Source organism: Oxyura jamaicensis, chromosome 10 (assembly GCF_011077185.1).
Source record: "Oxyura jamaicensis isolate SHBP4307 breed ruddy duck chromosome 10, BPBGC_Ojam_1.0, whole genome shotgun sequence".
Taxonomy (NCBI): Eukaryota; Metazoa; Chordata; class Aves; order Anseriformes; family Anatidae; genus Oxyura; species Oxyura jamaicensis.
Genome location: NC_048902.1, coordinates 4302205 through 4330066, shown reverse-complemented (window position 1 = coordinate 4330066; position 27862 = coordinate 4302205). Strand labels below are relative to the sequence as shown.

The 27862-nt window shown below is 42.4% G+C and overlaps 2 protein-coding genes across 8 annotated transcripts in view; one reads left to right on the top strand and one right to left on the bottom strand.

The window, feature by feature from the left end:
- RNF111 (ring finger protein 111) overlaps positions 1 to 22197 on the bottom strand; it is a 49739-nt gene extending 27542 nt beyond the window's left edge. For 6 of the 7 annotated variants that reach the window (XM_035336232.1, XM_035336235.1, XM_035336237.1 and 3 more), the window contains exons 1-2: positions 21267 to 21344; positions 6363 to 7258 (exon numbers count right to left, since the gene is read on the bottom strand). In XM_035336232.1, the coding sequence (XP_035192123.1) occupies positions 6363 to 7239 (877 nt within the window). In that variant the 5' untranslated portion in view covers positions 7240 to 7258; positions 21267 to 21344. Of the gene's footprint in view, positions 1 to 6362; positions 7259 to 21266; positions 21345 to 22110 lie in introns of those variants that run through there. The other variant, XM_035336233.1, reaches the window with a different exon arrangement.
- The window catches only part of SLTM (SAFB like transcription modulator), a 49966-nt gene continuing 30669 nt past the window's right edge, over positions 8566 to 27862 (top strand). The window contains exon 1 of the mRNA XM_035335930.1: positions 8566 to 8631. Within this exon, the coding sequence (XP_035191821.1) occupies positions 8566 to 8631 (66 nt within the window). The remainder of the gene's footprint in view (positions 8632 to 27862) is intronic.

Sequence of the window (27862 nt, the reverse complement as noted above, 5' to 3'; positions counted from 1 at the left end):
GTCAATGATCTACCCTGCAAGAGAACAGCTGAATTTGTATGATGAGCGTTACTATAACAATCCTGTACTACTGGAAATTACTCATTCTTCAAGAAGAGTCATTGGACTGATGGCAGCAAAATAGTTGTCCAGACTTAGTTTTTTTTCCTTGTTGTCTCCCCTGCCCCCTGCTCTCAGCATAATACCTATGGTTACATGGCAAGCAGAACACAACCCTCCTGTAGGCATACCCCACTCTCTGCTTTCTCCTGAGTACCAAACAACTGGAGAGTAACTCGCTATGTTTTGTGACAAAATTAGCCTTTGGGCTACCGCTAAAGGATTCATTCAACATTTTTAAACAAGCTTGTTAAAACCAAAACTACTACTGAAAACTACAAATTTTATTATTTTCCACTGGTTTTTTTATTCGCCCTGCGCACATCCACAAGTTACGTTTTACAGCACATACAAGACTCCAAATTTCAGTTTGTAAGTTTCACCTATCCTTACAAACTGCGACCTATTAGCAGTAGTTAGCAATTAGGTTTTGTACATAATTGTACATTTTTAAACCCTTCTTTATATTAAAAACCTAGTGCTCAGCCAGCCTAGGGGAAAGGGTGAACTACACCGGCATGAATCCAAATTCAAGCAGGCTCAAATGATAATCATCCTTTAACAAGCAGAACAACCCCCACCACAGGCCCTATGCCATGAAGAAAGCAAATCTGTCAGATTAATTTACTGAGCCAAGTACAACTCTTAAACAACACTCCGCCATCCAGTATTAAGATTTTTAAATGAGCGTAACTTTTCCCCAGAAAACTGTGAGGTGTCAGAAGTGTATCTGCTAGGTGCTGCTGACAGACCATAAGCAGTTCTGGGAAGCAAGTTTTAATATTAAATGCTTCAATAACCCAGAAGTTATAAACAAGCTTGGTGTTACACACAGTAATATCACTTCACTTTGACAGACCATAGCATGGCTTAGAGATTTAGCAATCACCCGTTAGCACCAAATTTCCGACAAAGGACACAAATATTACTGCTATAACATCCAAGGTTATGGTTGGCCAATTCCTGTCCTTCCTGGAGGGTATGTCACTAGATTTTAACCAGATGAAATATTACATGTAAAATAGTCAATAACTTTTACAACACACAATTTCAAATGAGACAGCCTGACCAAGCCATAAGTGAAAACAGAAGATACTTTAAATAAGTCGATTTCCAGTGACAAAGATAACTTATTTTGCGTTCCAAGCTTTCACTGGATCAGACCAAGGGCCTGTTCCAACCCATATTCTCCGTCAGCTGCAACACAAAAAAAAATGCCCTGTAAGTTGAAAATCCAGGCTACAACCTTTACTTGAAATCTGTCTTACCACTGAACGGTCACAACAAGGTTCCAAATACCAGAAAGCATATCCTTACCTGTTCGTGGTTCATGGACAGCTGTCAGTAAATGCCTAATGCCTTTCAGAACTCACTGGTACTACCTGCCTCTGCAGCACCTTGTGATGGGGAGTTCTAGTTAATTACCTGATTAATAATTCAGTTTGAAATTGATAATAACATCCTAATAGTGCTAATGAGTTCTACACGTGACTGATGTGGAACACACTTTTCAATAGCTGTGCAAGACGGGAGAAATTTGCAAAAACATGCAACTGCCTAGGACTCTGCACCCTAGTGGAAAAGGGAGTCAACCACCAGAATTTAGGGGATCTCATCCAACTGTGACGTATGCTCATGTGGGTTAATCCCACACTCTACTTGTGTTTTAACCAAGCACATAGGCCTTAGTCCTATCAACAGTGCTACAGCAAACCAGCTCTGTAAGTAAGGTGTTTCCAGCACAAAAAGCTGCAGCAGCCACAGTGAAGTGCTGAAGTGAATCCCCAAGCTAACTTACTACCGCAGTTAGAGCTTCAATTCACATTGGATAGGTACAGTGAGAATAGCCAACATCGGCTGCTCACACAACCAGGTGCTGCTTTCCTCACTACTAGTAGCTCTTCCCTAGCCCCCATCCAGTAACACAGTAGAAAGGCCACATTCGCTTCCTTGTTCACTACTGAGATAAAAGCTCTTAATTATGACCTGCATCAGTTACTGTGGGAAGAGAAGAGCATGGTGTAATTTTAGGAGGAATTAAGTAACTGAAAAATCATTAACAAAGACAGCTCATTTCCATTTCATATGTGCTCATCTTGAACTGTTAGCAGAAACCCGTTAATACAAACAAGTAGCACTTCATGTTCAGATTAGCATTTTCACCAGCCTCTGGTTTCTAAAATATCAGATGTCTATATTCAACGTTCTTGGAAGACACAACAAACACGTGAGTGGATTTGGGCTCATCGTTCTTTTTTAATAGAAGCTTGTTCCAATCAGCTTTGAACAGAAGCTGGAGCAGCTTCTCATCAGCATTACATTCTAAGCAAAGTGACAATACCTGTCTAGCACCAGCCATCAAAAAAATACAAAGTCTGGCTTGCAAGGAATTTTAGGGCCTATTAGGCCAACAATTTATAACAATACAAAATTATACCTTTTTTAAAAAACAACACTTCCCATTACTCGTGGTTCAGATTTACTGCCACCTGAGAGTATGTAAAGCTAAAACCTGCTCCACTTTTAGCTTTTTCTGAAGAGCTGGCTGTCTCCAAATGGCAACCCCAGCCATTTTACATCCAAGCTGAAAATAATATCCATACCAGCTTATCAGAGAAGTTTCATTTCAGCACTAGAGATCCAATTCTAGTAACAAGCTGGAAAGCCACCAGATTTTCTCTATAGGTGCTTACACAAGTCCTCCCTTTAAGGGAGAGAGATAAGTTTCTGGGCTACCTAACAAAACACAATCAAATACCCATTTTACAGTAAAAATGTTGCTGTTTGCAGTCATTTTAAGTGTGTGAGCCCCCTATTTCAATTAATATTGCAACATAATAGATTAGAATATATAGCCCTAATAGCACTGCAATTTCAAGTGTAACCATATCATGAAACTCCACCAAGTTGTTTTTACATTGTCCATATGCCCCCAAACTCTCCTCCCTCCCCTGAACCAGCCTCGTCTGATGATCTCCAAATTAATGAGGACAGCTGCCCTTTTTGGCCAACAGGTGGTTAAACAACCCAGTCCAATCCCAGGTGTCCTGACTTAGTGCTTGCTCAATCCCTTTCTATTCCCAAAGCTCCTAAATTCCACTAGGATAATAACTGAAGCCCTGTAACAGAAAAGAAAAAAGGAGGAAAACTCCATAAAGTGTTGGTTTTTGGGGGGGGTATTATTTTCTGCTGTGTTTTTTTTTTTCAGGGTGAAGTGGTGGTAAAGATTCTTTTAATTATGCCTTTTATAAAATAACAAAGAAAATGCAGACCTCCACTCACATCATTTTCCAAAAATAACCAAGTTAGTTTCTTTACTGACAGGAACTCATGTATTACTTAGTTGACTCAAAAGATGTATTTAAATTTCTTGCAATAGTCAAATATTTTCATTAACAGTATATGTTAATCAAAATCACCAAGTCTTTAAATGCATTCTGTCTTTAGAAAAAAATAGCAGTATTTGAAACAAATAAGTACTTTTGACATAACCTTCACACAAGCTGCTAGCAAGTAAGCCACAATAACGGTCACATCACTGCGCTGACAGCTTATTAGGCATTTAGTTACTACCATATCTTTTAAAACAGCATTTTTTCTTTTCTGATTATTCTTCTCCTTTCCTAAAACCACCCTCTAGTACTTTTAAATATATGCTGCAGGCCTCATAATGGTAGTGGAAGATCTTTGTCTTTCAATACATTGTGTACTTTCAGCAGATGCATACACAACACTCAGGTGCTGATCTAGAGGGGGGTGAGGGGAATCTTCCCAAACATTAACAGGCTAGGGTCACATTGCTAGCGATACAATCCTCTCCATATATACATATAAAACATCATTGTGCTTGCTTACTGTAAGTAGAAATTAAATACTATTTTCCCAGTCAGCCCAATTAGCTCAATAACTAGAAATACCTTATATAACCAAAAACCTCCTATAACCAAAAAGCAACATAAAGTGTTAATCATGCTCTTCTCTTACTAAAGATAGGGCACTAGCACAAAGGAAGTCTGCTCAACTTCCCATTCTATCATCCATGTAAATGAAATGCTCAAAGCCTTTCCATCAAAGTATCCACTGGAAAAAGAAATATAGTATTCATATCTTCTAACCCAGAACTACTTCTCAGCTCACTGCAAGTGTAAATTCTGAAGTACAGCCACCATAATACATGTTCTTTAAATGTAACTATTTCAGTTACAACTTACACCAGTAGGTTATCTCAACTTAACTGGTGCAGAGTTAATCAATATGATGAGAATAAGTACTACCTCAAATTAAATGTGCTTTTCAACACACATTTCAAGTAGTAAGCATAAAAATAAAGCTATCAGACAATATACTTTTCCACATCACTACATGAAACAAGTTGTAAATTCCAGTCTCCTGACCATCAGAATAACATCACACAACTATTACAATTTACCTGACCAGCCTGAATATTCAGTGATTATTACATCCATTTTTAAAGAGCTCTCTAACAGACTCTTTTCAAATACCTAAGGATTTCTACGGCAGGGCTTTCCTTGTGTTCTACCCTTCAATGGAAAGAGAAGTTCAGACGTGGTGTTAACTGAATTTTAATTTTAAATTGGCAATAGCTTTTAACAGTTCAAGTAGATTAAAAAAATAACTGAAAGTTCTCTCCATAAACACATTTATCGTGGTTAGAAATAGATAGTTGCCTGAGAAGCCATAACCTACGTTTCCTCATCCATTTACTAGTTTCACTGCTGCCTGGTGCGCTCTGTGTGTGCTTGCTGGAAAGAGCGTTGTTAATGGTCCTATATCATTCTACAGTTACAAGAAAGTTCATCCTCTCTGAAAATGAGAAGAAATGATTAACCAGGAAATAGGAAGTGTTGACACAGTAATTTCCCAAACTTGTTTTTAGTATGAACATATGCCTGTCCTCCTACATTAATTATTTACAACTTGTACCCTTCTACATGCTTGGACATGCATTTCAGAAATGTAACTTTAGGCTTAAAAAAACTGCATTTCTGTCCCCACAAATATGCATAGAGATAATTAAGCCTGCGCAATAGTCCTCCCATTTTAGAGTTATTTATGCAGTCCTAACACCGCATGAGTAAGGTTTTTGCATTACAAATTTTACTTCTTGTATTAAAACAGTACGTTAAAGAATAACATGTAAATTATTTCCTACAACAATGAGTAAGTAGGAATCTATTTAGTACTGTGGTTCTGTTCAAGCATAAATTGTGCCCTAACATGAACCTACAGATTTTTTGTTAACTTGTACTTGCTATTTCAGTCAGTTTTTCTTCAAATAAAGATCAGCAAGTCCAAGATACGGTTTCATTTTGTAAAACCCATTTGTCATTGAACAACAGATAAATAAAACATGGCAGCAGACTAACACTACGTAGTGTCCTGTGTATCTACCTCCCCATGCTCAACAAAAAGCTGAAATGATTCAAAGAAGGCACAACTGCAACATCATGAATATAACTGGTCCCATTCTTGCAACTGCCTTTCTCTTGGCAACTTTATGAAGAAAGGAATTCTACGACAATTGGTAGAGGGGGAGAAAAATAACATTCAAGCATATCCTTAAATAACTAAAGACGTACGAGAGAAGCATCTCTGTAAACAATGCAAGATCATTTGCTGACTTTAAGTATTTGGTATATATACACAATATTCTGCTTTCCACAACTTCAGGCCTTAGAATTTTCTTTTATTATTGCAATAATAAAGCTACCTTCCACTGAATCTTATTTCACACTATTAAATAAAAAGACATGGTCACTGTCATAAAGTTGTCTGCTCATGCAATTAACAATGCTTGACATGTTATAGATAACTCTTCCTACCTCCTGAAACCAGACAATTGTCATTTCCACAATCAGTAAACAAAGCAGTATTACAAAGTTTAGCAATTACAATGTAAAAGCTAACCTCTTTAATGCTATTTAAAATAATTTTAAAATGGAACAATTCCACGGCATGTGACTAATTAGATTCAACAACCTTCCAGCACCTTGTTTAGACCATTAACTTCACCTTTCACATTGAAAGATTCTAGATTTATAATTTTACTGGAATTTATCAATGTGCTTTTCCCAAGAATTTATGGTCTAATGTTCAAATTATTATTACAGTAAGTCTATTTGCAGTATAACTTCTATAAAAATCACAACACCAACCACTCCAAAGCACCTATAAATTGAAAAAAAGCATACTGCACATAATGAAAGCTCAGTAACAAAAGTACCTCAGGAATTCAGTTTTACCTGAAGGAACAGCTGTATTGTTCTGATGGTTTTCACCAGTTGACACGAATAAGTCTTCCTCCCCTTCAGTAGATGAACTGGAAGAAGATTCACTACTGAGATCATTCTCACTTGAACTGCTAGAGCTGGGTAGTAAAGCATACTTTCTCCGAGCTAACACTTCCCGTTTTTTCCTCTGCATTAAAATTCGTTCTTTTTGGTTCTGTGTCCGCTGTGAGGAGCTGGTTTTCACAAATCTCTTTCTATATGGAAGCCTTCTCAAAGAACTGCTGTGAAAACAGGGCCTTTTCATTAATAACCCAGGTACAGAGTCTGCCTCAGTCCGAGGCCACTTTTGTGACCGTGCACTATGAGTTCTACTTGTAGTATTCAACACTGCCTGAGGGTGTCTTACAGGAGCATCTTTTTCTTCTTCAGATGTTACTGTGTCAGAGTCTCCAAAATGTAGGCTGGATGAAGGTGAAGAGATACAGTCACTAAAAGAAGAGTCGTTGTCTTCACTCTGTGTTTCTAGATGCTGTCTTAATCCTAAGATTCCTTGGTTTTCTTTATCAGGACAATTTTGAGCATATGAAGGACCAGCCTGCTGGCTCTTGCGTTTTTTTCGCACCACAATACTTTTGTCTGGGTCTGTACGGTTGCCATTCATTTCCTTCTGCTTTTGAGAATCACCACATAAGTGAGAGAACTCATTCCCTACTTTACTGGCAATCATCTCAACTTCTGCAGGGAAGCTTTTGGTTGCCCCAATAGGCTCAGGGTTCAAGAGGATCCCCTTCAGACTCTCCTGTCTCTTTGGTGCATCAGAAGGAACTTCACTCTTCATATCCGCTTTTAGAGTATAAACTATATTACATTCAGGAGTCCATTTAGACATGGAAAGTTTTAAGAAAGGCCTAGAAATAGAAACAGACATGCATTAGAAAAAAAGAAAGCACTGGATTTTTTCAAGAACAAAACCAGAATAAGAGAATTCATTTGTCATTTATTGGTAAGACTCCCCACCCCTCAGGAAAAGCAAAACAGGATTAAATGAAACAAGTGTTTCATAACAATATTATAAATACTGCTTGACACGCAATTTTTAGTTAAGACTATTATTACTTGCATTGTATACATGTTCTTGTAGACAGCAAAAATACTATCACTTTCATGGAGGAAATATGAACATATGTCCGCAAAACGCACGAATGTCTGTTTTACCAATGGTTAAACGTGAGTTTTACAGGCTACTGTTTACAGAAGTTGCATGAACTTGAGCTAAAGAGCTCCAAATATTTAACCATCACCTGAACTGTATTCTTAAATAAGGCCTATATCTTCCCCTAAAACTGTATATACAGATATACAATGCCTTGCATACAATGCATGATACAGTGCGGCAACAACTGAGCTATAAAAATGAGTTTCTTAGAATTCGTGATTACTTTCTGACAAGGGAATGAATAAAACGAGACATTTTGAACCTTACTATTTTGGGGTAAGGTAATAGAAAACCATCAGTTGATTTAAAAAGAATAAACAACCACACATTAATAGTGTAGTGTACATACAAAGCTATTTTCAGCCCATGTGCTACTCTGCAATAGAAATTGAGCATCTATCACATGTACCTTTAGTAGTCAGCACCAGGCAGGCTCCCCTCCAGATCAAATACCAGGCTGGTAACATACAAAGTTAGCCTCAAAGACCATTTCCAATAAAAACTTTTGTACCAGATGACTATAGAAAGGCAAATAAAACAACCTCAGTAATACTTCACCTTCTACCTGCTTCACCTCCATCTCTGCTTTCTGTTTAAATTCCCAAAAGGAAGTGACAAAAGAATTTGGTTCCCGCTGTGATAACCTCTGAAGCACTCTTTACTGCAAGTAATACCATTTTTTTTGCACCTCATATAAATAAGGCTACTGTAGACATTTGACACTTGTACTACTTAAGCAGCTAAGTGCTTCCTCTTCACTGCCGCCCCCCCAGCTTGTTTGAAGAATGCTTCCCGTGCTCTTCTGCCAGAAGTGCTATAATACAGTGAAACAGACTACAGAGCTGACCAAACTGAGAAAGGTTCCCCAGCCAAATCAGCACCAGCCTGATTCACTGCGTACGCACATAACCAGTGGTACCCGGCTTACAGCAGGCTGTGCTGAACAACCAGGAGGCTGCTTAAAAAAAAAAAGCCTGCGTAATTGAACCTCATGTTGAAATGAGGCTCCTCAAGCAGCACACCTGGTATATCTGCAAGGCCACAAAGAAGACTAAGGCAGCAACGGTAAGATCTCTGGTAGGTAGCACTCCAGGCAGCATCTTCTGCCTGAACTGTCAAATTCAGTCTTCAGAAGGCTAACGTGTTCTTACGTTTTGCCAACATTTAAAGCTCCCGGTTACTGTCATAGAATTAATTAATACATGACTAAAACTACAAAACAGAGTCAAATCAACATTTCTGAGATTGTTCCACAAATTGGTACTTTCAGGAGCAGCTGCGAGCCAGGTGCTGTTAATGTTCTTACAAATGACTTGTCTGAGTTGGCAACAGGTCTAAACATACGTGTTATCCCTGTCAGCCTGTGCTCTTCTCACAGCCATAAGCAACTCATCTAGTTCTTCAAGTGATGCAATCTGAAAGAAAATGTGCACAAGGTATAAACGTTGCAGTGCTAAGACGTAAAGAAGCCAAGATGTTCACTGGACCTTCCTGGAGATCAAGAGTCTTGTGGACCCCAGAACCCCAGCTGAAAAGATCATTCGAGTCTTCTGCCTAGGAATACTACAAACATCTCTAACAGTTACTGTTAAACGTGAGACCTACACCCTGTGTCATCTCTAAAGCACTGCTGTTTTCTACCAGAATTACTGATGGAAAATATAACCATATGCTGTAAGTTGAAAGCTCACTGCACTCAAGTTGGACTAGGCATTTAAGAGCTGTTAAACCTCTAACTCTTCCTGTCAGTACATGCAGCAGGACTGGCTCTCACTTTCACTTCAACAGAACACAACTGGCAGGAGGAGGTATTTCTTAGTTCCAAGTGTTAGCAGAGCTGCTGCACCCTGGACAACACATGTTCTTATTTATTGCAGTACAGTTTAGTGGAGTGTGCTGCAAGGCTACCTTCTTGTCTAGGATGATTAAGAAAGATGCAAAAAACTGGAGACAAATATTAAGAGAGTATAAGTTCTCTTATAAATAGAAATGAAAAAAGGCCTCTACAAAAGCATTGGAATTATTCTCTCCTCCTGACAACTCCTGAAGGAGTTCTCACTTGCTCCTCTGCTGGCGTGTGCTTACCCCCATACACGTACCATCTCTCTCTGGAACCAAGACTTCCACTTTACAAGTTTTATTTCTAATAAGAACATGAAATTGGAATTCAAAGCTGTTACAAGCACACAGAGATGAAGGAATACAAAGTCTCTGCCATCCTTACAAGGTCACCTTTAAGCAGCCCTTTTGGTCTGTTATTTCAGCACCACTGTTTCATAGAAACACAACATGAACTTTTCCACAATCCAAATGCAAGCCAGCCCCTCCGACAATAACTCTATATTTCACCACAACTTGTTCAGAAAATCCACAGAATACTCAAATTTGGTAAACAAAGGAAAACATTAATTTATTTGGAGAGCTTGCTCTCTTTGGACACGATCACAACTTACGCTACCCTACACTCCCAGCCCATTCATACATTTGCTATTCTTTTAATATGGTAAACTAAAGGAATAATTTAATTCTGAACTTTTCTTAAGAAAGAAACCTGAACAAAACCAACAAATTTTCTCATCATGCAACCACAAAGCATACACCTTTACATAAGCTGCTTATGTCAGCACAGAGGCCATTGCACTAAAATATAGAGGGATTGAAGTTACAGCAAAAATATAAAGCAAGAAACTTTACACCCTGAGAAACTTCGAACTACTCTAAGATGACAAAAACACCTCAACCACCACACAGCAAAAACTAGCACACGTGAAATTGTTACTAGCTCAGCTTTATTCCAGTAAGTAGCCTAGCTATTATAGCCAGGTAACTCAGAGCCAAATGCCTTGTGTATTTGCACTACTAAAAACATGGGAAAGTCAGCAGTAACTCAACTAAGCAAATCACCAAGAACCTTTTCTTTTTGCTCGTCAATACACATCCCGATGGACTGCTTGCTCATGTGAGAGCTGCTGGCTTCCATTTAAAAATTACACAACAGCTTAAATGTTTTTGAAGTGAATGGTGGCAACCAACAATTACTAACAACCTATTCATTCAGTATTTAGAAATGCTATTAGAAATCTTTGAACAACAACAACAAAAAAACAGCAGAGAAGAGAAGCAAGAACAGCTTACTGTCTGACTGCAGTCCAATCTCCTAAGTATTTTCAGCATTCAGGCATAAGAAATACATACTACATACAAGTCCAATGCTTCTACATGGAATTTAAAACAAACTTTAAGAGGCACTACAAAAATATTATGCAAGTAATTAAAACTCATTAGAATATCATCTGCTGTTAAACTGTTAGAAGATCCTACAAGATCTCCCACTAAAATAGTCCTCAGAAGCTTTTTCTGAAAGCAACAAGATGCAGTAAGTGCTCCCCTTCCTTTTTAACTTAGGGAATCAAGGCTTTGAGAGGAAAGAAAAAGGACGTAACGTCTTTTAGGCCATTTTAAGCAAAGACTTGAACAGCTGGTAACAGAGCTATCTGAAAACCATAAATCTAAGTTCCTCTCTAAAGCATATGACTCAATTCAGAATTCAGAAGTGCCCATCCACGACTTTTATCCACTCACTTCACAAACTGAAGAATATTGGTATCAGTCACCACAAGCCATACAGCACTGCAAGAAAACTCATGCAAAGTGGGAAGTCCCTCAAAACTGCTCTATCAGTCAAAACACAAGTGTAAGTTTTGAGATCTTTACATCAGACAAAAGCTTACAATCACATAAAAGCAAAGCACCTGAGTTATCAGAGAGCAAGGAGTCACTAAGAATTAATTTCACTACTGACAGTCAAGAAGCATGATGGCACTGAAGTCAGCACTATAAAAAAGGGAAACAGTTCATGACACATGAACTCAAATTTTCATGTGAACTTGATGAATGCATGTTATCTATCATTATTTTGAAGCGGTATTATCAGGTAGGTCGTAAAATAGATTCAGCTCCCTTTGTCATCAAGAAACAACCTTTTTAGGTGTCAAAAAGCACCTTGATCAATTCCCTCAAAGTTGGCTACAGTAGGCACACCGTGCTGACACACGGCCAGCCAACCACCGCACAACTTCCGCTTGCCTTCAGAACAGGCTCCTTACAGAACCCCAAATTACCGGTCTCCGTCTTGTTAGTGTAACACACACCTAAACCCAGAGAGGTATTTCCTGGCTGAACTATTTTGGTAGAGTTCTAGGAAGCCTGCCTTCCTAGGCAGGATGGAAAGCAGCAAACAAAAAAGCTTCATTACAAATCAGCTATTTCCCAATCTTACATCACAGAAGGCTATGGGGTGGAAGAGACCTTAAATATCATCTGGTTCCAATCCCACTGGACACCTCCCACCAGCCCAGGCTGTCCAAAGCCCCATCCAAACCGGCCTTGAGCACTGACAGAGATGGGGCACCCACAGTTTCTCTGGGCAGCCCAGGCCAGTACCTCACCACTCCAATATTAAAGAATTTCTTCCCTATATCTAACCTAAACCTGCCCTATTTTAGTTTAAAGCTGTTACTCCTTGTCCTATCACCACATCCCCTGACAAAGAGTCCCTCCCCAGCTTTTCTATAGCCCCCTTTAGGTACCAAATCTTCATCTTCAGTTTCCCTCTCCTCTCGCATTACCGTGATTTCCCCTTGCCTCTACACACTCCCCACCACAGACCCTAAATGCACTTACAAGTAACTCAGGTAACCAGGGTTCAACCTAGAGGACAATACAGGGAAAAATTCTTCCAAATGTGACAGCTCTGGAGAGTTCCAAGAGCTTGCAAAACATATCGCTATCATCATAGAATATCCCAAGTTGGAAAGGACCCATAAGGATCATCAAATCCAACTCCTGGCACCACACAGGTCTACCCAAAAGTTTAGACCATGTGACTTAGTGCACAGTCCAATGTCTTCTTGAATTCAGACAGGCTTGGTGCTGTGACTTCCCTGGGGAGCCTGTTCCAGTGCGTGACCACCCTCTCGGTGAAGAGCCCCCTCCTGATGTCTAGTCTGAACTTCCCCTGGCTCAGCTTAACCCCGTTCCCGCGGGTCCTGTCACTGGTGTTTATGGAGAATAGGTCACCCGCCTCTCCACTCCCCCTCACGAGGAAGTTCTAGACCACGATGAGGTTCCCCCTCAGCCTCCTCTTCTCCAGGCTGAACAGGCCCAGTGACCTCAGCCACTCCTTGTATGTTTTCCCCTCCATGCCCTTCACCATCTTCGTCGCCCTCCTCTGGACACTCTCCAACAGTTTCACATCCTTTTTGTACTGAGGTGCCCAGAACTGCACACAGTGCTCGAAGTGAGGCCGCACCAGCGCAGAGTAGAGCAGGACAATCACTTCCCTCGACTGTCTAGCAATGCCGTGCTTGATGCACCCCAGGGTACGGTTGGCCCTCCTGGCTGCTGGGGCCCACTGCTGGCTCATACTCAACTTGCTGTCAACCACGACCCCCAGATCCCTCTCTGTGGGGCTGCTCTCCAGCATCTCGTCTCCCAGGCTGTACGTATAGCCAGGGCTGCCCCATCCCAGGTGCAGGACCCGGCACTTGCTCTTGTTAACCTTCATGCGGTTGGTGATCGCCGAGCTCTCCAATCTGTCCAGATCTCTCTGCAAGGCCCTGCCACCCTCAGCCAAGTCCACAACTCCTCCAAGTTTGGTCTTGTTGGCAAATTTGCTCAAAACACCTTCTAGTCCTACATCCAAATCGTTTATAAAAACATTGAAGAGCACTGGCCCTAAAATGGAGCCTTGAGGGACCCCACTAGTGACCATCTGCCAGCCCGATGCGGCCCCATTTACCACAACCCTTTGAGCCCTGCCCGTCAGCCAATTGCTCACCCATCGTATGATGTTTTTGTTAAGTTGTATGCTGGACATTTTGTCCAGCAGGATCCTATGGGAAACCGTGTCAAAAGCCTTGCTGAAGTCCAAAAAGATCACATCAGCTGGTTTCCCTTGATCGACTAGAAGGGTGACCCTATCATAAAAGGAAATCAAATTTGTTAGGCAGGACCTACCCCTCATTAACCCATGTTGGCTGGGACCAACGACTGCATTGTCCCCCAGGTGCACTTCAATAACTTCAAGGAACATCTTATCCATAATCTTACCAGGCACTGACATGAGACTGACAGGCCTGTAGTTGACAGGGTCTTCTTTCTTGCCCTTCTTGAAAACTGGCACAACATTTGCCAGCTTCCAGTCTACCGGGACCTCTCCAGATTCCCAAGACTGTTAAAAAATAATTGAGAGAGGACCTGCGATGATGTCAGCCAGCTCTTTAAGCACCCTGGGATGAATCCCATCCGGACCCATGGACTTGTATGGATCCAGGTGGAGCAGCAAATCCCGCACACATTCAGGGTTGGTTACAAGTTTGTCATTCCCACCATCACGGTCCTCCAGCTCAGGGCACCCTGGGTCCCAAAGCCCATCATCAGTGTTGAAGACAGAGGCGAAGAAGGCATTAAATGCCTCTGCTTTGCCTATGTTATTGTCTGTGAGAAGACCTTCCCCATCAAGCAGCAGACTTATGTTTTCTTTGGCTCTCCTTTTTCTGTTCACATATCTAAAAAAAAAAAAAAAAAAAAAACTTTTTATTGTCTCCCACAGACATGGCCAGCTTCAAGGCTAGTTGGGCTTTGGCCACACGAATTTTCTCCCTACAAACACAAACAGCATCCCTGTATTCCTTCCTTGTCGCCTGACCCTCCTTCCAGCAGCCATACACTTTCTTTTTTCGCCTAAGCTCCAGTAGAAGATCCCTGGTCAGCCATGCCAGCCTCCTGCCCCACCTGCCTGACTTCCGATATTTTGGAATTGCCTGATCTTGTGTTTTTAGGAGGCAGTGCTTAAAGACTGACCAGCACTGATGGACGCCAATGCCTTCAAAAACAGTTTCCCAGGGGACCTTGCTGATTCGTTCCCTGAGCAGCCTGAAGTCTGCTTTCCCCATATCCAGGGCTGAAGTTTTGGTGGCAGTTTTCCTTCTGTCACCATAAATTCTAAACTCAACCACTTCGTGGTCACTATGACCGAGATGGCCACCAATTGCCACGTTCCCCACAAGACCCTCTCTGTTCTCCAGCAACAGATCTAGGAGGGCACCATTCCTAGTTGGCTCCCTTAGCACCTGCACCAAGTTATCATCTAGGTGCTTTATGAACCTCCTGGACTTACTCGTGTTGGCCATGTGGTGATCCCAGCTGACATCTGGCAAGTTGTAGTCCCCCATAAGGAAAAGGGGAGTTGATCTCGAGGCATCTCTTAGTTCTGCAAAGAATAATTCATCCGTGTTGTTGTCCTGGCCAGGTGGTCTGTAATAGACTCCCACAACGACATCCCCTTTGTTTGTCCCTTAATCCTGACCCAGAGGCTCTCAACTTTGCCATCACTGACCTGAAGTTCCACACAGTCCAGCCCCTGCTTCACATACATCGCCACCCCGCCACCTCGCCTACCCTGCCTGTCCCTCCTGAAGAGCCTGTAACCATCGATTTCAGCACACCAGCCACAGGACTCATCCCACCAGGTTTCGCTTATGCTAATGATGTCATAGCTGTGGGACTGGGCCAAGACTTCTAGCTCATCCATTTTACTCCTCATACTGCGTGCATTTGTGTAGAAGCACTTCAAATGCACCTCCTTACACACAGCACCTTGTGGAGCTGACTGAAGGACCTCACTGGCACACAGTCCCTCGGACTCTAGCACACCATCCCTTAGGTCATCGCCGGTGTGCCTGTTTTTATCCCCTTCCCCCTTCAACTCTACTTTAAAGCCCTACCTATCAGCCTTGCCAACTCCTGACCCAAAATCCTTACCCCTCTCTGAGGGGGGCGCGTCCCATCTGGTGCCAGCAGGCCTGGTGTCATGTAGACCTTCCTGTGATCAAAAAAACCAAAGTTCTGCTGGTTGCACCAGTCCCGAAGCCACGTGTTAATGTGATGAGCCCGCCTCTCAGCATTGATCCCCCGTATCGGAAGGACAGCAGCAAACACAACCTGTGCCCCGATCCTTTAAGTAGTCACCCCAAAGCCCTAAAGTTCCTTTTGATTGCTCTCGGACTTCTCGTTGCTACCTGAAACTACCTGTATCACCCTGAAAGAACATGACAATTTCATTTCCGTAAGAATTCCGTGGTATCTTGGATCATTTATGAACCCACCTCACCTGCCCCTGCATACAATGACACCAGGCAAGCAAAGCTATTTAAGGTTCTTTCAGAAAGAAAGTTTCTATCACTTCCCATATGTAAATCCTTTACTAAGTTCTAACTTGTATTTTCTTTGCATATGCTATCTGAACTCACCAGTACAATTTCAAAAGTGATTCCCTTCCCTCATGCCATAAAATTGCTTCTATAAAAGTTGTTTTTAACATTGTTTTCACTCCCACAAGCCAACACTGGTACATCTGTCTTCATGAGAAAACTTCTGTTAGCCCCTGGTACGCACACACAGACCTTGTTTTGTATACTGTTCCTACCACAGTATTTTTCCAAACTGGCAATCAGGGCTATTAAGAGCTCTAAGCATGGACCAGTGAATTGAAGTAGAATATAAACTGCATCTGGGAACACCAACAGTCATTCTTGTCCCGTTAGTGAAAGATACATTTTTATTCTTTGAGCAAGGCTCTTCCATCAGATGCATCAAGACACCAGACTTATAAACTTAAGCTTTTAAAATTTGTACAAGTCCTTGGGCAAACGCAAGATAACCTAAGCACTACCACTTCCCCTTCTCAAGGGCAGAGCCAAACAAGATCGATTAATGCACGACCCTGACCCAGCTGAGGTTGCTGGGGGATTGGGAGCCATTTGAGAAGCTATTACACTTCCACGAAGAACAAATCTCAGTGCTACCGTGCCCTGCTTCAACAAAACTGAAGGGCTCACTGAAGCAGCACAGGACAACACACCTGTAAGCCTGGAATGGGCAGTCACGCTCTATTCATTTCAACCCTATCAAGCAAGGGAAATCATACAATGTCGAGCAGCAAGAACACAAACATCCAAAATTCAGTTCCACCGTCAGCAAAACAAGCGCAATCACTTCAGAACTACCCCGCTTTGCTTTGGACTGTTGTTCATTTTCACTGTGTAATGAAAAACTGCACTCTTTTCGAGTTTAACACCAAATTTTTAGTATACCGTATTTTGGTCTTTTAACCTTGGCTGGAAAATAAAACAATTGTTAGTTTAAAATCTACACACCTTTACACAACAGCAACAATCAAAAGCCAATCTGAATTTGTTACGTTTGCTTTGATGTTAGGCGGCATCACTCCCAATTTCCCAACCACTCTCAATTTCCCTTTTTCTGCTCTAACACAGCTGGAGCGGTAACAGATGCCGTGATTTCTGAGTGACAGAACTACCTGAGAATTCTCCAGGCAGAAAGCTTACTGTTCGCCCTACATAAAGGCACAGCATATCAGAATAACATGTAGTGTTAGTTATCAGCTGCAGGACAGTGTTCTGGACTCAGGTTCTTGCTGACAGTCTCCCAAAGACGCTCCATCACACCCAGCCCTGATGGAAGACTTTGCCAGTGCTTTGGAGAGGGGCACTTTGGCTTTACCTGAGCCACAGCACGGCAGGCAGGCTTACTCACCCCATGCAGCCACTTCTAGGAACCATGGCTGACGTGGAAAGTCTACTCTCCAAATGAAACAATGCTACTTTAAGTACAGTACTACTCTTCCTAACCTTGCAAAGGCATCTCAAAGGTAAGTCAAACCACAGTACATGTAACCAACAGACACCAGCCTCTGGACCAGCAGACCCCTTCATTTTATGTCTGCAAAAAACTTCCTTCCAGGCCTGTTCCCTCAGGCACTAGTCAATTCATACCAGTAAAGCAATCATCTCACAACCAGAGTAGCAGGCCACCTTTAAAGTAGGTACAGAAAGCCTCTGTTACGCCATGTTAGCATTCACCTCTGAGACTTACTACCATTGCATTTTTGTTTATTCTTTTTATTCAAGAGGCCACTGAAAGCACTGCACTGTCTCTTACATCTCTGAGGAGAATCCAGCACAGGACAGCTACAGCAGAAGAGCTCTTCCCGAGGACTGGATGGATCTGTGGCCTGATTCCAGCTGGAATGGAGGGAGTGCACAGGAGCATGCGCAGCTGGATGCACCTCAGCTAGATGAGCTGGCAGGCTAGGAACAGCTCTGCATAGAGCCCTCTGAACAACAAGCAAGTTCCCCTGCGATACACTATGAATCAGCCCAAGATGGTTAAGGCACCCATGGAAATCCAAGCACCAATCAAGCATCAGCAAAGCATTAACGAGCACTTACCCGCTTGGGCAAGGAACCCACTTGCCTTTACACAACAGATGCAAGCAGGTGGATTTGACAAACATGGTGCTCAAGAGCACATTCTTCAGTCTAGACATTTCTTTGCTCTGTCATAGGCTTAAACTCTGTTAACTACACTAACACTAGGTAAATCACTGTTTTAAGACAGAAGCATTATGATTTGGCAATCAAGAATGCTTTGGCTTCGGTGAACTCCAAGACAAACATAACTGTCGTGAATTTGGGAATAAGGAGTTGTAGCTTTATAAGAGAATGACAAAAAATACACTCTTTTACTAGAGCTTAAGATCTTAACTGGGGATTCTGCTTCAGCCAACTGTAAGAATTGTTTCCAGAGATGCTTAGGGAAATTCTGAATTACCCAGCCATCAAAGATAATTTAACAATTTATTTATTAGTCCCTCTGGCAGTTTTGACCTTTCGGGTATGCATAACTGTTCCTAATGCAGTATCATTTTGCAAACACTTCTTGATAAAGCCCTAAGGAGTTAAGTATGACATGATCTTTGCTATGACTGCTAACAAAAATCCCGCAGGTGAGAAATCAGAAACTAAGCATTAATGCAGGGTTACGTTGTTCTTTAGGATGCTAGTGAGAAGTAGGAGAATCTGCAGACACTAAAGCGAGCAGACGTGCCAGGTTAAGATGGAAAGAGAATGCAACTTCTCCAGTCCTTTCACCTACTAGAGCAAAGCAGCTGTGGGTAAAAATCAAACGTTTTACTGGACAGCAGCCACATATTATTAGGATGGCACTTCATTGCCGCCACCCTCCCTCCCCTACCCAAATACAGAAGGAAGTCTCTTGCTGGCAGTCTCAGACAAGCCTTCTCCAAAGAGGTTTCATTTGGTAGATACTAAGGAAAACATCATTTTAAGTCACAGCAGTTACTTTTCCAAATTGCATGAACTATAAAATTCTGGGTTAGTGAAGGAAACATATTCCCATCTCTCTTCCCCTCTGCTCTATTAGGGGTCTCTGTTTGGCCTGACATTAAATCAATACAAAAAAAACACACTACACCTAGGCCTTGTTCTTTGAATGAAGTTCACTAGCATAAAAACTAAGGGTGCATTTTGTGTTTCTTTTAAGAGCACTGCAGACTTCAGCCGCAGCTGATCACTACCACTTCCACTGACAAATCTTTAGGGACTATAACTGGGAATAACTATCCTACTGTCATGTTGTGCATATTTCCTAGCCAACATAACTCAGAATTCTAAATCTCTTTAAATGACACGCAAAGAATTGAAGCACTACAGACCTGGTGATAAAACTGACCTTAAAGGGGTTACGCTTTATTAAAGCTGTTGGGAAGTCTTTATATAACATCTGCCTGTGGCAGATCCATCTCTCCCTGTGCTAACCCCATTGTTTACCTCTGAATTAAGTTGTCCCGATGCCCCACACCCCTGTACTTTTTCCCCGTTTATTAAACTGCCTGACACCTTGGCCTCTGGACTTCATCAGCTAGGGATGGGGCACTATTACCTTTATCCTCTCAAATTCAAAGTCTTCACTACTGGAGGAAATGGAAACAACTGAGATGAAAGGTTCTTGAATTTAAGAAAAAAATCCTGTAACTGATGTCAGCTAACTGTTACTGAAGCGCAGCCACCTCCACTGAAAGACCAGGCTATTATAACTGCTTCCAGAGGTGTACAAAACTATTAATTTGAAGATAACGTGCAAGTCATGGATCTATCAAGATAGACTCTTGGTACACTTTACAAAAGTCATTGCTTCATGAAAGACACTTCTGAAAGGTCAGAATGCTCTCACGCAGATCTTGAAAGGGCACGTGAAATATGCATAAATGCTGAGGGCTGCTGTTCACCCCCAGGCTCCCAACACTAGACATAACTGCAGCTCTAGCTGTGAGGGTTTCAACTGTGAATAAAGAAGTTTCAACATGCATAACTTCAAGAGTTTTAAAACAGGAAGCTTGGTAACTTATACCCTTTTATTTAAATAAAATGAAACACAAGACATGCACGCAGCCTTTCCTGTCCTATGAATTCAAAAGGAGGTCATTTTCTACTGTGGATGAGAGCACGACAGGTGACCAGACATTCACAAGCATGGAGATCAATCACACCTTTCCCTATCAAGCCTTGCACACGAGAAAGAGTACAACCTGAACTGCGGGTAATCGCAGCTAATAGCTTTTTTTTTTTGGGGGGGTTTTGGGGGGTGGTCAGTGAAGTTCCTCTATCCCATAAAAGGAGGAATAAGAACACTTAAATTGGTGTAAAGCTGCTTGGGAAGCAAGAGCTGCAGGTATATCAACTATTAGAAGCTTCAATTTTTAAGAGTGACAAAATATTCCAATTATTTTCATGTGATTTTCCTCAAAGAGATATTTTGCTAAACGCTCAGAATTAATCCATTTTTAGAATTTCTCACTAGCTACAACAAAAGCATTGTAAGCCTTATTTCCCCACTGGATAACCAGGCTTTTCTTTATTAGTTTGTAACACTGCTATTCCACCATGATGTTACCCAGAGGTGGCCCTGCCCGACAGTCAATTCTTTTACTTTTGTTATATATTAATTTTTGAAGTAATCCTACTAAAAATCAAATGCAGTTCTACAATTACAGCAAGATACTAACTTCTGCATAGTATCTTCTTTCAGAGGAGTACCTGAGTAGGAGGAATGAAGGGTATCATTTGATCAGCCGAGGCAGTCAGGCCTCACTCACGGTTTCACAAAGCCATCTGAAGCCATGGAGGAGCTTACTCAAACAAACAGGAATTCCACGAATGTATACTCAGCTCTAAGCCCTAATCCCTGGAACACCAACACTTGAAGGAGAGCATACTTCACACCTACCCATTTCCATGAGCTCCAAGCCTCTTTATCCCTGAGGATCCGGCCTACATCCCTGAGCGAGCAAAGCTTCCTTGTTTACCAGGCAGCACGCAGCCGGCTGCTTTCAGCTGCTTCGCAGGGGTGAAGCCACAGCACACCAACCCCGCAAGCGAACCAGATGACGTTATGGCTATTACACACGCAAACAAAACTCGTTTCCGTAAGGGAAAAATCTGTGACAAATTCTCAAGGAGACCGAGGAGCACGGCGGCTCCCCGCGGCCACGGCACGATTCGTGCGCTGGGGGGGGGCCGAGCGAGGCCCTCAGCGAGGCTCCCCCCCCCACCCCCGCCCGCCGGGCCCCGCTGCGAGGGGGCGGCCCCGAGGAGACGAACGGCCCCGGACAGCCCGGCCGGGCCGAGGGAACGGAGCGGAGGGGAAGGGAGACGAGGAGCGGAGAGGGGGAGGAGGGGAGGGGAGGGCAGGGGGCAGCCCGCAGCCCGCAGCCCCCCCCGGGCCCGCCCCCCGGCGCCCCGCCCGCCGCCCGGTACCTGAGAACGAGGCCGAGGGGGGAGCGGCCGGCGGGGAGGAAGCAGCCCCGGAGGGTCCTCGCGGCGCTGCACGGCCCGGCCCGGCCCCGCCGCCCCCCGCGGAGCCGCCCGGCCGCGGTGCTCGGGCTGGAGGCGGGCGCGGTTTTGTTGTTGCGCAGCCCCCGCCGCTCCCCGGGCGGGCAGGCGCGGCGCGGCACAACGCGACACTCGGCGCTGCTTTACAGCCGCCCGCAAAGCGCAGCCGCGCGGGGGCGGGGCCGAGCTGGAGCCCGCCCCGGCCCGGGGCCCGCCGGGCTGAGGCCGCTCCGCAAGGGGGGGGGCGAGGGGGGCGCAGGTGAACGCAACCAACCTTGAAGGCCAGACTAACAGGAGCAAGGTAAAAAAATGACTAAAATACAAAAAATCGTTAAATAAAATACAAACGCTGTGCACTTTAATATCAGCGAGTGAAGTGTTGGTACGTCTGGGGCACAGCGCAGGAGCCTCACCGAGCTGCGGTCAGGACAAGGGGCGGCAGCCAGCACGGAGACCTGAGGAAACGCAGACTCCTTTGAGCGGTTCAGTGGAAGCGATTTTTATAGAGAAGCTTTAACGCTATTGTAAAAAGTATTGCAGATATAGTCTCAAAAATACTTCACGCAGCTTTTTTATTTAATGATTTATATTCAAAGAAGATGGAGTCTAAGCTTAAGAGGACGCTCGGGAACAGCATACGTGAGAGGAAGTAAAAGACATTTGGCTGCTTTGCCTGAAGAAGAGGCAGAGGGGAGATCTCCACAAGCTGGTCAGAGCCTCACACCAGCACAGAAACATACAAACATTGGCTGCGTGCTTGCATATTTACCTTCTTCCTTAATAATCGTTTTGAACACTCATACCAGAGATGACAGAAAGGTACTTCCTGGCAGAGAAAGGGACAGTCACCCTGTGCTCACCAGCAGAAAGACATTCCTTGAAGGATAAAAAGAATAATAATGAAAAGATTCTCCCTCTCAGAGTTCTTAGCTACAGAAACCCAAAAGGTTAAGTCAAGTCGTTCTAAATGCCTAATTCAAAATTCAGAATAGCTTGCAGGCCACGGTGTCATCAGTTTGTACTAACTCATCTGCTAACTGCGGCCCAACAAAACCATTCCAGGGACACCTCGGGGCCTGGCAGAACTAAAGATGGAGAAGCAACCATCTCATCTAGGGTCAAAATAATGCCAACCAGCAGGAGATTGCACTTCATATTTGGGGGGCAAATACATTTTAAAAAAAAATCAACCACTATCCTGAGACACCTTCAGCAGCTCGACTTTGTAGCTGGACGTGGTTCTGCAGCACAGCAGCACTGTCTCTGTCTGAGTGTCCACAAACGAAAGCTAGGCACAGCTCTTTCCAGATGAAAACATTGGCTTTTGGAACCCAGTCCCACCGGGCACACGGCCAAGATGCAGTGTGCACTGTCAGAAAGAGTTGTCCTTGCTCGGAGCTGTGGTAACTACAAGCCTGGTAGTGTCCAGGACAGTGTGAATACTATACGCTTCATCTCCTGTCACAAATACACAAATGTCACCATCTTGAGCTCAAAATGGCTTGCTGCCACGGCATTAGCCCAGACGAAGCTGCCCCCTTCCTTGACACATCGTATGCAGCTGTGTAGACTTAAAATGGACCATCCCTGTTTAGGTGTTTCTAAGTGTTTGGTCGGTTCCTAACGGCTAGTAACATTTACAAATAGAAAGCCTCTTGTGATAACATTATGAGGCTGAGACAGAAAAAGCAGCACAAAATCTGTGCGATTGATATTCAGATGATACAAATTGCCACAGCTCCCACCATTTCAGATGAAGATCTTACCAAATGATGAAAACTGGATAGATGGGGACAATGGTAAAATAAACCCTTAAAAATCCATATAGTGAAAAATTCCTCGTAGGAAACAAGAAAAGACCGACACACTTGCATATTCAAAAAATAAAACTCTGAAGCTCTGTGCTATATATTTCATAGGGATAACTATAGGAATTAATGTGATTCATCTGCGAGCATTTGAAAGCTCTGGAAAGTAACACACACCACCCAGGTAACTATTTTTTTAAGACACATAGAAAAGCAAAATAGCCTACATTACAGTAAAACTGAATGACCTGCTTGTCACTCATTTCATTTCATATTATACGATGTGACGAGGCTTTGAAAGGTCAGACATTTTTGCAACGCATTACTTCACAGAGCACGCAAATCCCTAATAAGATCTCAAGCAGTTAGATAGTCTAAGCAAGATATTTTAAGTATTTAAGTTGTCACATAATTAAAAGGTGTGTATAAATAATTTCTTAAATACTATCAGCAAGGTCGCTGTTTCTTTTTAAATAGGGGAATAAAGTTTGATTTTTTACCAAAACACATATATGCCACCAAGCCATTAACAGAAACATGATATGAGATACTCCTTTAAATTCTTACAGTGCTTATAACATACTGGGGCCAAATATAAGTATTTGAATTATGAATCACCAACTATTTTAGGGCAATTAGGTTTAAAACAAATAAAAACTCCTTGAATTCCAGGATCTGATTTTACAGTAGGAAATTCCATAGCCACTTCCTAGCAAGTACATATACTGTGACACAAAAGAGAATATATTTGTCCTTGATTTACAAGTGCATTGTGTTCTCCGCCTTGCTGTTCTGTAGAGGAATGATAATGCTAGTGACTTACAGATCAAAACCTCGTTTGTACAGCCTCCTGACTGCTCATCATATCAATAATACATCAAAAAGAAAACTCTACATCCGAAGTGGAAAAAGCTGTTTTTCTAGCGATGATGTACATTAAATTAGCAGTGATTCTTCATTTCAAAGTGCATCTATTGTCAGATATTCCCTGAAAATATCTCAAATGTTACTATTCTTCCTTGCCCCCTGCCAGAGAAGGGAAATGGTGGAGCAAGCACACCAGCTGGTAATTTCCAATTGAAAGCTTGGTCGGAGGTTTGAATACAATCAGCTTGACATCGGAATGACTAAAAGCAGAATTTGAAGTTGTAGTCACTAAGCAATATAACATAGTAACTGGGAGTCAAGGCCTTTCAAAGTAAAATGGACTCTTCCTGTTGATTCCAGTTAATCACTCTTATAAAAAAAAAAAAAAAAAAGATCTAAGAAGGAACTGAGTCATTGCATCATTTACTGTTGTAATAACTAGCTCTGATGCAGTTAGTACCCATAGCATCCAAAATACTGTATTAGAAACCTAGGTTTCTGAAGAAAAAATAAATAAATAAATAAATAAAAAATAAAGTGGAAGTGAAACCTTGTACTCCAAAATGAGTTTTTAAATGACCAGCGTGTTAACTTGCATCTCCCCCTCCACATGTTCTTAAACCAACATCTCTTCTTTTTGGAAGGGCAGGTGCCTGTGTGGAGAGGAGAAATGTGGGACACTGTTCTACTGGAGGTGAATACTCTAGCCATAAGGCTTTCTTAAAGAACATATCAAACAAACAAAAAGAGCAGGAACTTCCTCTCCAGGTCTTAAAGTCATTGAATAACGCTGTTTTAGAGTCCAGTCATTAGAACTGCAGAGTACACCAACTACATGAAGCCGTAAAAGAAGATAAAATAGCTAATGTTTGATCCTCTGTTCAGCTTCAGAGTGAGGTAGGAAATAGACCAGCAGAATCTATGCAGAATTACAGAGGCCATGAAAAAAAATAAACTCTAAGGTCGTTCACAGCTCTCACATGTCTCACATAAGGTAGACAAAAATTAGTTTATGGGAGCACAGCTTTGGGTTTCTGTCTTTGCTGTTATTTAAACACCAGTATCTTATCTGGGCCAAGCATCTCTCCTCTCTGAAAGGCTATTACTATTTCCTAATCAAACTTCACCCCAAATTTCAGAATCTAACTGTATAGAAGTATTCTCTTTGAAGACTAGTAGATGTTTTGAGAGACCACAAAAGGTCAAAGAGTATTTTTCTTAAACAAACAAAATACCCCAGAAGTTAGAAACCAGCCAACATAATTAAAATTCCTGAACAAATTCAAAATGTACCTGATAATAACAGGTATACCTGGAAAATAACAAAATCATAAATACCAACCACCATGACTTGCTCACAGCAACCTATCAAAACAACTTTATTTTTCAGTTATGTCACCATAGACATGAATAAAATGAAGCTCTTAGTTTTATTGAGGCTTTTGACATTCTGTTCCATTCACACTTACTGTCAGTAAGGACATAAGGGCAGTAAAGACGATGAAGAAATTTCATCTGGATAGAAGGCACAAAAGTGGTGCCAAACTGCTTGTTACCAGAGGATCACTGTTAGCAGTTTAGTATCAGGAGTTTTTTATCATATAAATTCCCCCATACTTCAATATTTTAATATATTTGGGTAATGAGTTAGAGATTGTATTTACAAACCTGCAGCTAATACAACATTGACAGGTACCACAGAGCAGAAATCAGCAATAGTCTGAAATCACCTGAAAGAATACAGAAATTCTATAAACACAAGTGCAAAGTTCTGCACTTTGCAAGAAACAATCGCCTGCAGAGAAACGGGTACTGCAGTAATCTTGCAGAAAAGAATCCAATAGGTAGAGTGGATCACAAACCTTATACATCAACAACTTTGTGAGGATGAAAAAGGCATACAGCACACTGAGTAATCAGAAGTGCTGTCACTAAGACAGCTTGAGGAAGTTGTGAAAAGACTAGACAAGAGCTGGAGAGGTGCAACAGAGAAAGCTCATCTGTTCTAGAACTCTGTTTAAAAATGGAAATAATCTGGGCTTTTATTCAGAAACTGAAAGACTGAACAAAAATATGCTAACAGTCTTCATTTATGTAAAAGGATGCTGCAAAGACAAAGGGAATACTGTCCTTTAGATTCACTTTGAATAAGAATGCTAAACTGCAGCAGAAAGGGTTTAGTTCAGACATCTGAAACAGGATAGTTAAGGGCTAGACTAGACAGCCAGAGGAATGAGTGGCATCTGTATTTAAGGCTTCAAGAACAGGTTAGACAAACATCGGTCAAGTCTGTTCTCATAATAGGGTATTGTGCCTCAAGGCAGGATGACTGAGGTTACGTCTTGAGGTCACTTTTAGCTCTTTAAATCTACAGCTTTGGCATCTACAGGACATCAACAAATTTTGAAGTTTAGGTAAGTCAAGCAGCCTCTATATAACACTTGTCTTTCCTGAGACAGAGATTAAAATCTAACCAGTGGGTTTTATCTGTATTTGTAGTTTACCACTGAGAAGCTCACAGTCCTGACTGAGATTTTGATACATTCCTGAATTCAAAACAGTATGTAAATAAATAACTGTAGGACTTTCCTATGTATTGTTTACATGTTATACAAACACCCACAAAATATGTTTCTATAGTCTACAGTAAAACTAAGGAATTAATTGCTTAACCTCACAGGCAATCCTGATGTATTGCACATCAAGGCAAATGTTATCATAGAGGACAGCATAAGCAAGAACATATACAGATTTCTTACTTGAGATTGTTCTTTTTATAAAATCTTTACCACATCAGGCAGCACCACTGCACATTTAAAACACTCATGCAATCATCAGTCCCAGTTATGTTTCCTTTCAGACTTAACTACATGCTTGACTTTTACATGTCTGGATATTAGTCTTTTTTAAATGGTAACTACATATTTCTTACATACTGCATTTTGAAATCAAAAAAAGAGGATGGCATTACAGGTCTTTGCTGGATTTGGGACTTACTTTGCACCAAAAAAAAAGTTTAGTAAAGGTTTATTAAATAAAATGAACACTTTTTCAGTTTTATCAGTAGGCTATTTTTGAGTGAAGAGACAGAACAAGAGGATTGTTGTGACAAACTGGTTTCAGATGCATTCAAGTTCACAGATTCTTCCTTATTTTAAGATTTAATAGCATTTATAAAATCTAGTATTGATAAAATTCCTGCGAGCATTTCTGATGGGAAGTGAATGAAAGGACCGCTAAAAGGCAATACCTCCCATTGCGTGGTACAAACACAAAGTAAAAAATCACAACGGGTACACCGTTTGTGAGGAGTTTGGTTTCAAACATTAGTATGGTACTGCTGGAGTACCTCCAACAAAACAAGTTCCGGGCAAACAGATCGAATTCTCCCTGGGTCGTTCTCCCGCTGGGTATTACAGCCATCGGAGCCACCGATTAAAGAAATTGCTAGTTAACCTGGGTAAACGCGGTACAAACTGGACCGAACTTTAAGCCAGTCACCGGCCAGGCACAGCCCCGCCTGCTAACGCGGCCCGAGGGGCAGCGGCGGCCCGCAGGCAGCGCTTCTCCGTTTACCTCAGGAGCACCCCCGCGTCCCGCCAGCGCCGCGGCCGGGCCGGGGCCTGCAGCGGGGCCGGTGCGCAGGGCCCTGCCCGCGGCCGCCCGCTCGGGAACCGCCCGCTCGTGCCAATGCAGGCGGGCGGCCGCTGCCCGACACACCGCCATCTGTCCCCGCCCGGGCCCGCACCCGCGCAGGACGCGGCACAACGCGAGCCCAGCCCGATGCCGGGGCTCCTTGCCCCGGGGCTCCTTGACGCGGCGCTCGCCCGGCCCGGCCCGGCCCGG